Here is a 13,498-nt window from a genome sequence, read left to right as displayed (position 1 = left end):
AGCTTTTTAAATTGCTGAGTTTTGTAGAAAATCAGTGCGTTTCAGGAAGACAGTATATCTGGAGCAAAAATGTATTGTATGTGGATAATAATGTGTTTTTTGAACCAGAAACCATGAGAACACATTGTATTTTACCAAAAACACGTTGTTTTTAGCAATGAAATAGGTGCACATTTAATAAACCCAGCATAGAGGTTTGTTCATAATTGACCCAAACATGCACTGTAAAAAAGTGCAGTATTTTTGTCAAATCAACATATATTTTTTATGCTACATAAACAATTTCAAATTTTCCCAACTATTTACAGGTCAAAACTTAAATTGGAGGTGGAATTGACTTGCAAAACCAAGTTGTTTTAACTTCATCCAGCATTTATTTTTTATAGTGTGAGAGGAACCAATCCAGCATTTTTTACATAAAGGCCTTAAAGGATTAGTCCATTTTCTTAAAAGAAAAATCCAGATAATTTACTCACCATGTCATCCAAAATGTTGATTTCTTTCTTTGTTCAGTGGAGAAGAAATTATGTTTTTTGAGGAAAACATTGCAGGATTTTTCTAATTTTAATGGACTTTAATAGAGCCCAACATTTAATACTTAACACTTAACAGTTTTTTTCAACGGAGTTTCAAAGGACTATAAACGATCCCAAACGAGGCATAAGGGTCTTATCTAGCAAAACGATTGTCATTTTTGACAAGAAAAATAAAAAATATGTACAAAATAAATAAAAAATATGTAAAAAAACTGTTAAGTGTTAAGTATTAAATGTTGGGCTCTATTAAAGTCCATTAAAATGAGAAAAATCCTGCAATGTTTTCCTCAAAAAACATAATTTCTTCTCCACTGAACAAAGAAAGACATCAACATTTTGGATGACATGGTGGTGAGTAAATTATCTGGATTTTTCTTTTAAGAAAATGGACTAATCCTTTAATTAAAGGTTTAAAGGCTAATATATACATTATTATTTACTTAAATATATTTTACATTGTGTATTTAAAATTATAAAATATAAAATTTAAAAAAATTATATATGGATACATATGAGCACATACCGATCATAAAGCTATTTTTGTAAAGCAATTTTTTGCTATATTTCTAACGAGATACTGAAGAGAATATCAATTCAGCCAATGAATGTAGGGTCCAGGTGAGATAGGATTTGGCACAACCTCTCAAGTCATAATCAATCACGTTGGACTAACTGTTGTGTTATATCCCAGGTATCCTGACGCCAGTGGGGAGCGGTATTCCCGAGAGAGGCGACACGTATGGAAGCAACTCTTCATACTCCAAAGCTACAGCTGGGCGGGGAGGGGGAGCATTCATCATAGTCCAGTTAGCTCTGTCTGTCAGTATCTCCATTAGTCCTGCAGTTTCATAAGATAAAGGGTGAGCACCTCACGTTATGGAGTTTACATGGACCATGAGGAACGGATCTCCCCTGTGCTGTCAATCAAGCTGGAGCCGTCGCTCGGCGGGAACTCGCCGACGCTTTCGTTCACAGATGCCGAAACTGGCGAACGATCCAGTGTGATGACTGACGTGACCGACGAAAAACAATTTGTGAACCTGGCTGCGTGTAAGGATCTGGTGAAATTTTACAGACCAAAGAAACAATTTTCTGCGGAGACGGATTTCCAACATGAATACAAACACACGGGCTACATCTGCTCGGATGAACGCAAGTGAAAACAGACACACGCGCGCATACCCGAGTTTTTCCAACCGAGCGCACACAAATGGACAACAAAAACATTAACGCTGAAAGCGAGTCCTCTGTTGGCTTTTCTTCTATTGTAAATCTGCCATTGTTGTGTAATGAACTGAAATCAGCCAGAAATTTGGAAACACGGTGAGCACGGCGGGTGATTTATCAAACATCATCTGCCTGCCCTGAAGATACTAGCAGAGATGTCTGCTTTGGGAGAAACCATCCTATGTATTTTCAAAATCATAAAGTTATATATATTTAACAGTTTTATATGATGTATCTTTGTAGCAAACCTTATTTAACACTGACAATGTGATCCAATTCATAAAGGGTGGATTCATGAAAAACAATGTCCTGGAACGTTATTTACACATGTTGATTTCATCGCAAGAGATTGTAGATGATGACAGGTAAAGAAATATGAAAGTACACATTAAAGTCTAGTGTATCGGTGTACTTGTGAGTCAACTTTTGCTTTGTGACACCATTCACGGATACAAAGTCAAATGTAACCCACCTTGACAAGGTTATATACATGAGTAAACGCCTTTGGGTTCATGTTTTACCACAGCGATTGTACACTGGCAAATTCATCATATAAAGACTGTTTATATGTCAGTCCTTCTTTGATATCTGTCATATCGAGACGGTCACCCCATTAAGATAATGGCCTTTATGAGATAATGGAGCGTCCGCTGCAGAACGACTCGTGTCCTGGGTGGCTTCTCTTAGGCCATTACTCTGCCCCTGTTGGCCCATCTTCTTCTGTTCTCTCAGCGGAGAGCCTATGGAGGAATGCTGCTGTCAGCCAGGCTTCAAGCTTCATTTAACATCACTAACAGGCTGCATTACACACAGCGTCTCTCGGCTACAGCCGCAGTGCCCCCCCCCCAATATCAGACCCCCCTTCTCGCCTCGGCCAAAAAGTACTTAAAGTGTTTACGAGGATTTGAAGGAGAATGCTGTTGGCTTGCTTTGTTGGTTTTTAATATGGTCACGAAAGCATATCTTTACGGGTTACGTCACGTGGTATAGTTTCATAGTTAAAGCTGTAATCTGTAACTTTTTGTTTTGTTTTAAAAACTGTTTGTTTATGATCCACAAAGCTAAGCTTACAATAATGATAAATAAGTTAAATCGTCAAGATGGATTTCGTGGGAAATATCAGCTGTTTTTACATATCATGAAAATCTGATTTTTATATCTAATTTTGGTCCCCGGTGCTTCTATCAACCTAGAAAATGTGAAAAAGATCAACCCAGTAACTAAGTTTTGGTAAACCATTCACCTTAAGCATGTGAAAAAATAGGTCATTGAAATTTGGCCTGTCTTGTCCGTCTCCATGGTTCTTTTTGTGCGTTCCCGAAACATCAATCAATCATCCGTCTTTATCACCTTGCTTTTTGTAAATATTTTTTACTCAGTAATGGATATGATTTAAAATGTAACTATAGTTACATACTAAGTACAATACTTTAAACAAACCATACTTAAAGGCGCAAAAGAGGATGTTTCCGCCAACTGAGAATCCAAAGACCGTTACTGAGTTTTTTAAATGAGCGCATTCGTAAGAACAGCCTCCCTCCTTCACAGCTCATTTCTAGGGAACGCCTTCCAAAACTCGTGCACAAATATATGAACACCAGTGTTTGTTTACCACCGGCATATGCTGTGTCGCGTGACTCGCGTCAGTGGATTCATTATGTGAAATGATATGATAATAAACACATAAGACGTAAAGTTAGATCATTCGACGCTTCTCCCATTTCAACTAGCATTTAGCAGACTGGTCACTGCCTTACAACTACAGTACAAGAACAACGTCAATGTACTTGAATAACAGTACAACAATAATTATTCCACAAAGAAAATAATCACTGTTACCTGTCGGGAAGAATTTTTGCGAACTGAGCGTCTGTCTTGACACCTCTCTGTTCCTTCATTGCTCTCCAGCGTTGAAATGTTTCTCCAATAACGACTCTGTTTACATTACGTTCTTCTGACAATTTTCTCCTCTTCTCAGCGACTTAAAAAGTCTTTCTTTTACGTCCTCCTTCGGTTTCTTCTCTTCCGTGGTGCAAATTCGAGGGGGAAAGCAGGATCGACAATGAAAACAAACCGAAACTTAAGACGGAGTTTCATGCGCTATGCGCATGCGTCACTCGTGTAAAGTTACTGGAGCGTGCACGTCTCTCACAAGGAACGTAATGGCAGTGATTGACAAGCCAGAGGGCCAATCGCTGATGCGATGACCGCATGAGGAATTGGCTGATGTTTTTAAGGCCCTATCTTGTGCACAGATGACGTATATTAATATTATTACTTTCAGTGCAGCTAATAAATAGTCTTTTATCATTTAGTAAAGACAGTTTCAAGTAATATTGCAAAAATGTATTAAACAAACATCCTCTTTTCCACCTTTAAGTAAAAGGAAAAGTACAGATTTTAAAAACTACTCAAAAAACTTCTCAATTACAGTAACGTGAGTAAATGTAATTCGTTACTTTCCACCTCTGCTTATTAGATTAGTAGTATTGAAGTTTTTTGATTTACTGCCCCCTCGCATTACCTCACAGTTGCAGCTGTTGCAAAGTGCAAGTTTGATGTCTTATTTTTTCACGACGAAAAACTCCCAGACCGTGGACATCTTGTCTTCGCACTAGACTAGCATACTCTTATTAAGCGCGCAACACGCGTCATCTTCGTGCTACGTCACAGAAAGCACCAATCAAAATTCCACATGCCCAGCAATGAGCAAATGAAGTGGTTCAACAAGCTGAAATAATCCATTATTTATCGGCTTTATTTATCGGCCTAATTTTGCTATCAGACCGATAACGATAATATAAGAAATAAGCAGTTATCGTCCGATAATGATATGTCAGCCGATATATCGTGCATCCATACCTGGAACAAATACCTTGCAGAAAATACAAATGCTTTAGTTTCCTAAATATACTGTAAGGGAGATGGTGAGCATGAATCACTGTTGCGTGAAGAGATGTTTGGCAACCAGGAATTCAAGGATCTATAGCTAAAATTTCATACATTCATTTGAAAGTGTAGTAATTGATAAGCTTTAGCTATGATATGAAAAAAAAAATTTATTTGTTATTTATGTTGCAGAAATAATCTACTCTAGAGGAACTCTGTTGTTATTTATTCTTTGCAGAAGTCTATTGAAATTTAAGTTTGGGCCACAAACAAAGCCATTTGTCTATGCTGTCATTGCTGAAACCGTCTATACATAAATATAAGTACCGTAAAACTTCAAATAAAAGCAGAGTCCCAAATAGACGCCTGTCTCTTTTAGACGCCTGGTGTGACGACAGGTTTGGGTAAATAAACGCCTGTCTCAGATAAAGGCCTGGTCTGTTTTTTTAGTTTCGGGTTGTATTTAATCTTCTAAAACCCGTCAGATAGTCTGTTTAAGACAGTTCTATGGTGCAGATTGAACACGCTAAAGTTTTTTTGCTTACCGGTAGATGTCACGTGACAGACGCAGTCGTTCCGTTACTCATCACTATGACAACACAACAAGCTTCGTCGCCAGGATTGAGGTGATGATGACAGTAGCGAAGTGGCAATCGGGAGAGTCGGGACTTTTCCCGGTGGGCCGGTAGTGTTTTGAGGCCGCTGATAATAGCCGGGCTTTCAGTCTTTTGTCATGCATGCACTCCCGCCACACATTGTATTTCTCGCGCGGAAACACTATTTATCATATTTAATATGCTGCAGCGCCCAAAATGTATCTGGCCACACTGCTCTCTCTCTCTCTCTATCAAGCCCGTCTTCCCTAGAGTTCTAGTCGAGCGAGCCAATACAAAAAAAAGAGAAAGAGGCTACACAATAGCCAATCAGAAAATAGCACTGTTGTATCTGGGTAAGATTTCACGCAACAACCAATAAAAAAAACATATCCTTGTTTGCTTTATTTATACTGCCAATAATTTAAGACTGTTGTTATTACACAAACTAATTTGTTAAACACATTCAAATTAAAAATAAAACGTAATATGTGGTAACCTCCTGCTGTCATGCTGGAACAATTAAATTAAAAGCCTGTCTCTTATAGACGCCTGTCTCTTTTAGACGCCTGGTGTGATGATAGGTTTGGGAAAATAAAAGCCCGGGCTATTATTTGAAGTTTTACGGGTATGTAAATTAACCTGCAATATTATGTTTTAAAAAGAGATGGCAATAGAGGATACAGCAGGGCTTGACATTAAGCATCGTCATGTGGTTGTCCTTTGGACAAGTACAATTGTCAGCCAAAAACTTACTTGCCCAGAGATAAAAATGACATTTCAGCCATGTCAATTTGGTTATATGTGATTGGTATACATGAATATCAGCTGATGTCACTCACTTGTCTTCCGCCATTTTGAGTACCTTGCAAAAGAACTAGAAGATATGAATTCAATATGTATGCAATAAGTATCGCCTGTGTCTCTACACGTGAACTCGAGCATTGAGAACATTGTTTGTGAACACAGAGTTTACAAAAAAAAAGGTTTTGAACAACTGATTTTGGATGATTTGGCCAGTCAAGATGTATCGATCTCTGAATGCGACGTAAGGAGGGAGGAGAGTAAAGATGGATAGCTCCTAAAGCATAGTTCCATAAAAATTAACAGATAATTCGTTGTTTTGTCGCAAGTGAAAAACAATATTGACCTTCTAGTTGAAAAGGAGCCTCATATGAGATTCATTCATTCACATTCGGAAATCGATTCTTTATGTCTGGCAGAGATGACGAGCGGACACCATAACAGCCAAACTCAGTTGTACAAAACCTTTCTTTATAGTAAACTTTGTGTACACAAACAATGTTCTCAATGCTCGCGTTCATGTGTAGAGATCCAGGTGATACTTCGAGCAAAGTTTCATGTTGTGGCGCGCCTTCTTATGTTGTAAAATACTGGTAGTTCGGGAGCAGTGGACAGCGGCTGGAAGAACGCATCCGGGATCGAGTAGGCAGCACACCCTAACCAAGATATATTTTTTAAACTAGCGTTTCTTTTCATGACAGTCGATGTGCGACATGATGTCTTTCGTAGCCCTTTACTGTATCCGTAAGAATCATCGACAGCAGGAGATAAGAAATCCGTAAATCGTAGAAAGCTAGCCAATGCTTGTCAGTAGCCTACTGATACTCGGTAGGTCCTCAAGATGGCGGCATGACGTGAAAGGTCACATGACTGATTTCCATCTATAGAACAAAGGCTAATAAAAGCAGTTAGTTTTTTATTTATGTTTCAGTGTTTCACACAGATTTACAGTTTATTTGTGGCAGTACATCCAATGGGGGTATCAGTGAATAATGGGTAATAATATGCTAAGCAGCGCTCAATTTACAAAGCGTAGTGGTGTGCACAGCATTTTTGTAACTTTGCGCATGGCTCTGCATCTAAAAATGACCGAAAGTCCATTAAGTATAATGAGGGGTCAGAGTCGCAGCAGAGCAACTGATGCCCATGGTTAGTGAAAAGTGTGATGTGCAAAATCTATTTGTGGCGGATGTTGTGGTGGGCATTTTCAAGTTACTTGTCTTTCACTTGCCCATCCAAAACGTTCACTTGTCTCAGACAAGCAGACATATCGAGCATTGTACAGTTTATACTGTAATGTAACATTTTCAGTGTTCCCACACCTTAGTTAACTTCAAATTCAAGGACCTTTCAAGGACTTCCCAGGTCCAATACTCTCAAATTCAAGAACTAATTGTGGGAACACACTGCAAGTGAGAGCAAGGTTACATTATGTTACCTTTTAAGATACAATGTTACAGTTCCTTTTCGAGGGAACTCGCGCTGCTTCACCTCGGTGACACTTTGGGGACGCCTCCAGGGGTAAGTGCGTCTAAATGTGTATATCAAATTCAACCAATGGTGAGGCTTAACGACAAAGACAGGGTGACGCGGGAGCCAGGAAGTATATCACTATCTGAAATATTGCCAAAGACGGCGTTACAGGGATGCAGGAAGTATGGCAAGGGAGACGCAGCGTCTCGTTCCCTTCTCAGGGAACAACAGTTACATACGTAACCCGAGACGTTTTCATGTGTCAAACACAACTATGCAAAAAAGTATTTTGGTATGAATCAACATACGCATACAGAAGATATAAGCATTTAAAACTAACAATTTAGCATGTGTGCTTAAAAAATCTAGAATTTTTATGATATTATCCTACACTACACAGGGAATAATATGGATTTTTTCCCAGACAACTTCTTGCATAAAATAGATTCAAGCACTTTCAATGACCTGTATCTATGTACGTATAATTTCATAAACTTCCCATATAATTTTTTCCCCCAGATTCACAAACTTTCAAAGATTTCAAGGAACCGTGAGAACCTTACATTTTCTCATATGTTTGTTCTGTGAGAATATCAACCAACATACTGTAGCAACATTGTTTGGCTCAGCCAATGGCGAGTTGGGGCACGACTTTCAAACCAATGGATGACTGGTGTGTTTGAGAAACCTGCTTAAAAACAACGTTTATTTCCTTCCTTCGGTGGCACAAAAATGACACAATTCTATTTAAAAATTATTACAGGAGGCTGTTTTACAGTGACATTGAAACCTCTAAATTATTAGTTTCTGATTTTCTTTGACATTATTTTATTAATCCTGTTTTTCTTAAATCAGCTATTTTATAATTCTGTTGTCTAGTTATCTTCTTTGTCATTTCACTGATATCTTTTTTATCTATTGAAATGTCATTGCAAACTATTAGCCCTACTTAAACGACCTGTAAGAAAGGCAGCGGTGACGCACAAAGATGATTGGCTAAAGTAAAAAGCCTCTCTTGAGTTCATAATCAGGGTTTGACATGTTGCACTGAACCATCTCAAATTCCCATACAAATCTCACCGGCTTGGCTCACTCATCCGTGGACCAAATGAGAAAAATTACAGACTTTGCCAGTTCCCTTAAAATCCCATTTACATTCTGTCAGCTTCTATTAAGGACGAAGATCGTGACAATGGGCAAAAATATGCATGAGAGAGAAATCCAGCCCCGGTCCATCACAGTAATTCCGACCCTGCTTACTAAGGCGCCAGTTGATTTCGCTTCAATTTGGGTTTCCCTCGCCACAAGCTGCACACTAAACTGGTCCCGATAAGCAGCCTGCATGAAAACCAGCTTTAACAATATCATACAATTACAAGCACCAGTAACGGTATCAGACGTAGATTAGAGCGACTAAATGCTGAGCTATGAATAAATTACCCATAGTTTATGCATTGGCAGAAAGACTTTTTAAGCACAAGAAAGAACAGAAAACAAGATTTGAATGACGTCGTCGTATTATAAAATAATCTGGATTATCACGGCCATATTTGATGAACCAAAAGAAAAAGATGGTCACACATCATTATGTGCGTTGTAGCTCAAAGCGGGTGACGATCATATTTCAATTAAAAATTGGCATGACTATCAACGTGATGCCTCCGTTTACTGAACTCTTTAGACAATGATAAGTCATCTGCAATTCAAATGATTTTAATCAGTAGATAGATAGAGGCACAACACTGATAGCATTGCTTTATTCGTTTAGCGAAATGTCAAAGCAAATATCAGGTCTCAGCTGTGTTTATGAACAAACTCTATGTTTCAGATTTGGACGAGATTAAAAAGAGATGAAAAGCAGCGAATGTGTAATTGCGCGAAATCCAAACCAGGGACCCTTTTTATAGTGCAAATTTTTATATTAAGGGAAAACCAAAGAAGAACTCCCGCAATTATCGATAATTGCGAGTGGGCAATTACGTATTAGCATGATAAAAACCACTGCATATAAAGAGGCTCAACTTGAGGCTCCTGAGATGATCGCAAGTAGAACGGCATGGTTTGCTGTGCGCTGTGGCCCAAAAGAGTTCCTCTAGGCACAAGTGGTGAGTTATGGCCTGCCCTTCAAACAGTCATACACGTCCGCCATTAATCATGTATGGACAGTGTCCCCGTTCTCAAAACAGGAATGTGTTCCCAAACCTTACTGAGACCTGGTTGTCACCCAACCTGTCTAGCCTCGCCCCCCTTGGGGTCCATGACACGGACCAAAGATAAAACAAAGGCGGTGACTTTAAGTTAAGGGAGATGGGACCCACCATACTTAGGTCAAACACTACCTACCGAGAGATGCTGTTCTGGTTTTTTAGAATGTACGTTGAGGGTCATACATGGTAAAATAATGTTTTGCTAGAGTTAATTGAATTTTTCATTGTATACATGGTCAGCATAAGCAGGACTGATGAAGCATGGCCAGTCATGGAGGACGCTGCAAAAAAACAGTGTGACCTCTTAAGGGGACAGTTTCCAATAAAGAACCCAGCCAGTAACAAATTAGGTGTGAAGAATTCTCTTTCCCTGATGCAAGCATGATGTATTAGCCATTGTTACTGACGTAGAGGTCATGAGTATACCCAAACTGTTCAGAAGATTTGCATGTACAGGTATCATGTATTTAGGCCATGCAAAACGTACACCTTCCGGAAGTTGAGGGTCACTTGTTCCTTTTCAAAACTATTTAAAATAATTTAAAATAAATAAAAATGTGTTATATTTTACTGTAACATCTTTAAAGTTTGCCTTTTATTTGCAAAAAAAGGAACAATGGGATGCCTTTAAAGTTTTTTTTAAATAGTTTGCATCTATACTGGGCTCTTATTACCTGCTTGTTCATTATTCAGTCCATACCATAAATAAATTTTTATAATAAACTACATTAATAAGTTTGCACAATAATATTTTCTCTACAAAACTATAAAACATTAAAGCATATGGTTTCCGCTCAAAATGCTTTGGAGCGAATTGGAAGAATTTTAATGATGTGACATTACACTTTCAAATTGTTATAACATGTCCAAATTAATTCATAACTCAGTTTTCTTTATCGAAGCATGAAGACAAATGATTGCATGGATCTTTGGAAAACAATTATTACCATTAGAACGAATGTAGAATTTTCTAAATGTCTTCATTTCACAGACTATTATCCCCTGGAGCTGCCAGGGGCGTCATGCATCAATTCTTTTAAGGGGCACAGTGTGCACAGCTCACAGAAATGTGTGCACAAACAGACAATAAAATAAATATTATAAAGCGTTCACAGTCTTTTCCTTGGCACTACCGCTTACATTTTTAACAATCTGAGCCCCCCTGCCTTAAAGTAAAAATTACCATAGTGTGTTGTTGAGTAAATTTTATCTTAAATATTATTTCAATTATTTTAACCAATCAGAATAATGCCATATTGGCAGAAATAACATGTGAAACGTTTGTTTACATTCTGTTTAATGACTGTTAATGCTGCTCAATTATGGCATTAATGCATTTGCACAACAACTGCGTTATGTTGTAAAATGTATGTAATTTTAAATGCATATAATATATATACAATAAAAATGACAAAAACAAAAGTCACAAAAATGATAATATGTTTAGGGCCACAATTTATTAATTTATTTTACACATGTATATTCAAACACTGTCTTTATCAAGAACCGTGATAAGTTTTATAAAGCATTATGATGCTTGATAATAATGATATAATGCATTATAAATTCTAAGCCTAAACACAGATGTTTAGAATATTGCATTTAGAACAAATACTAATGCCAACAAGTTAAAGACAGGAATAGCCGGGAAAGCCGAAATTCAGTGCATGAAAAATGTAAATGAGCAGAACTGTCTCTGTTTCATTGGATATGGGAAAAACTTAGTGTTTCAATTGGAAATGAAAATCAGGATGTGCCGTCAAAACCCAACTTCAGTCGGACATCAAAAACCAATGTCCCTCTGACATCAAAACCAAATACCCGACTGATGCCAGAACCCAACGTCATTCTGACGTCAACACCCAACGTCGGTCTGACGTCAAAACCCAACGTCTTTCTGAAGTCAAAACCCAACGGCCGTCTGATGTCAAACCAAATGCCCGACTGATGGCAGAACCCAACGTCATTCTGACGTCAAACCCCAACGTCTTTCTGAAGTCAAAACCCAACGTTGGTCTGACATCAAAACCCAACATCCTTCTGACGTCAAAACCCAACATCGGCCTGATGTCAAAACCCAACGTCGTTCTGATGTCAAAACCCAACGTCCTTCTGACGTCAAAACCCAACGTCAGTCTGACGTCAACCCAACATCCTTCTGAAGTCAAAGCCCAACGTCGGTCTGACGTCAAAACCCAACGTCTGTCTGACGTCAAAACCCAACGTCCTTCTGACGTCAAAACCCAACGTCCTTCTGACGTCAAAACCCAACGTCCTTCTGACGTCAAAACCCGTCAAAATCCAACATCCTTTTGATGTCAACACCCAACATCGGCCTGATGTCAAAACCCAACGTCGTTCTGATGTCAAAACCCAACGTCCTTCTGACGTCAAAACCCAACGTCCTTCTGACGTCAAAACCCAACGTCCTTCTGACGTCAAAACCCAACTTCTTTCTGACGTCAAAACCCAACTTCCTTCTGACGTCAAAACCCGTCAAAATCCAACATCCTTCTGACGTCAAAACCCAACATCGGCCTGATGTCAAAACCCAATGTCGTTCTGATGTCAAAACCCAACGTCCTTCTGACGTCAAAACCCAACGTCAGTCTGACGTCAACCCAACATCCTTCTGAAGTCAAAACCCAACGTCGGTCTGACGTCAAAACCCAACGTCTGTCTGACGTCAAAACCCAACGTCCTTCTGACGTCAAAACCCAACGTCCTTCTGACGTCTAAACCCAACGTCCTTCTGACGTCAAAACCCAACGTCGGTCTGACGTCAAAACCCAACGTCCTTCTGACGTCAAAACCCAACGTCCTTCTGACGTCAAAACCCAACGTCGGTCTGACGTCAGAACCCAACTTCCTTCTGCAATGCTGTAATCTACACGTAATCTACACTTCATTTTTGCACTAAAATTAACCTCATATGTGAGAATATGTGATTCCGCGCCCCGTGAACTCTGGCGTTGTACCAAGATGAATCTAAAAATCTACAAATATAGACTGTCAGATTTTGAACCATTGAGGTTAGTTGCAAATTACCGTACTGGGTTTTGGAAGTGTTGGGAGTGTTTCTGATGATGTTTTAATTCTTCAGATAACAAAATGCAGCAGCAAGGAGTCTGTGACCGTGCACAGATGCTGATGACGTCTGCGACTGTGCTGTGCATCTGTAGCGCCTGGCGCTTAAATGAAGCAACATGTAGCATAATCAAAACCCAATCAAAACAGCAAAAACCTTTGAAAAGTAACGAGGATGCAGCACAGAACTGATAATACTGTGGCTATTAAACAGATTAAAAGACAAGTAACAGATTAATAGGCTCTTCTTTAATTTGGAGATTACATGCGAAATCCATTTGGCTAAAAAGACTGAGGGTGTTTGGGAATGACGTCTCTGGGAGCCTCCTGTGAATTTTTTGGCCTTAGGAAATATTATGAAAATAAAATTGATCATAGAAACAGTATAATCTACTATTAGCTAAAACTATTAGAAACACTACAATACTATATAGATCAGTTTATTTTATTTGCGACGGACCGCACAAATGATCCTGTCAACCAGTTATAAACCATCAATGAATCAACCAAACACCTTTCCCGGCAGTATCTATGCCAGAGGTGAAAGAGCTCACCAGCAGCGAAAAGCACCTTTCAGTATAAGCTACGGTGTGACGGCCAAAGCTGAACCGCAAAATAGGATTATAGAGATGCACACTGGCAAGAAAGCGCTCCTACGACCGCAAGTCATTCTGAATCTACC

The 13,498-nt window shown here is 38.9% G+C and overlaps 1 protein-coding gene across 2 annotated transcripts in view; it reads left to right on the top strand.

The window, feature by feature from the left end:
• Positions 1–2,251, top strand: part of tafa5b (TAFA chemokine like family member 5b) — a 49,356-nt gene extending 47,105 nt beyond the window's left edge. Inside the window, exon 4 of one of the 2 annotated variants that reach the window (XM_065291978.1) lies at positions 1,228–2,251. In XM_065291978.1, coding sequence (XP_065148050.1) covers positions 1,228–1,236 — 9 coding nt within the window. In that variant the 3' untranslated portion in view covers positions 1,237–2,251. The remainder of the gene's footprint in view (positions 1–1,227) is intronic. The other variant, XM_065291979.1, reaches the window with a different exon arrangement.
• The last annotated feature ends 11,247 nt before the right edge of the window (positions 2,252–13,498 follow it).

The sequence above is a fragment of the Paramisgurnus dabryanus genome, chromosome 23 (genome assembly GCF_030506205.2).
Source record: "Paramisgurnus dabryanus chromosome 23, PD_genome_1.1, whole genome shotgun sequence".
In the NCBI taxonomy this organism is placed as follows: domain Eukaryota; kingdom Metazoa; phylum Chordata; class Actinopteri; order Cypriniformes; family Cobitidae; genus Paramisgurnus; species Paramisgurnus dabryanus.
Note: the sequence above shows the minus strand (reverse complement) of the source record. Positions and strands in the feature narration are given on the sequence as shown.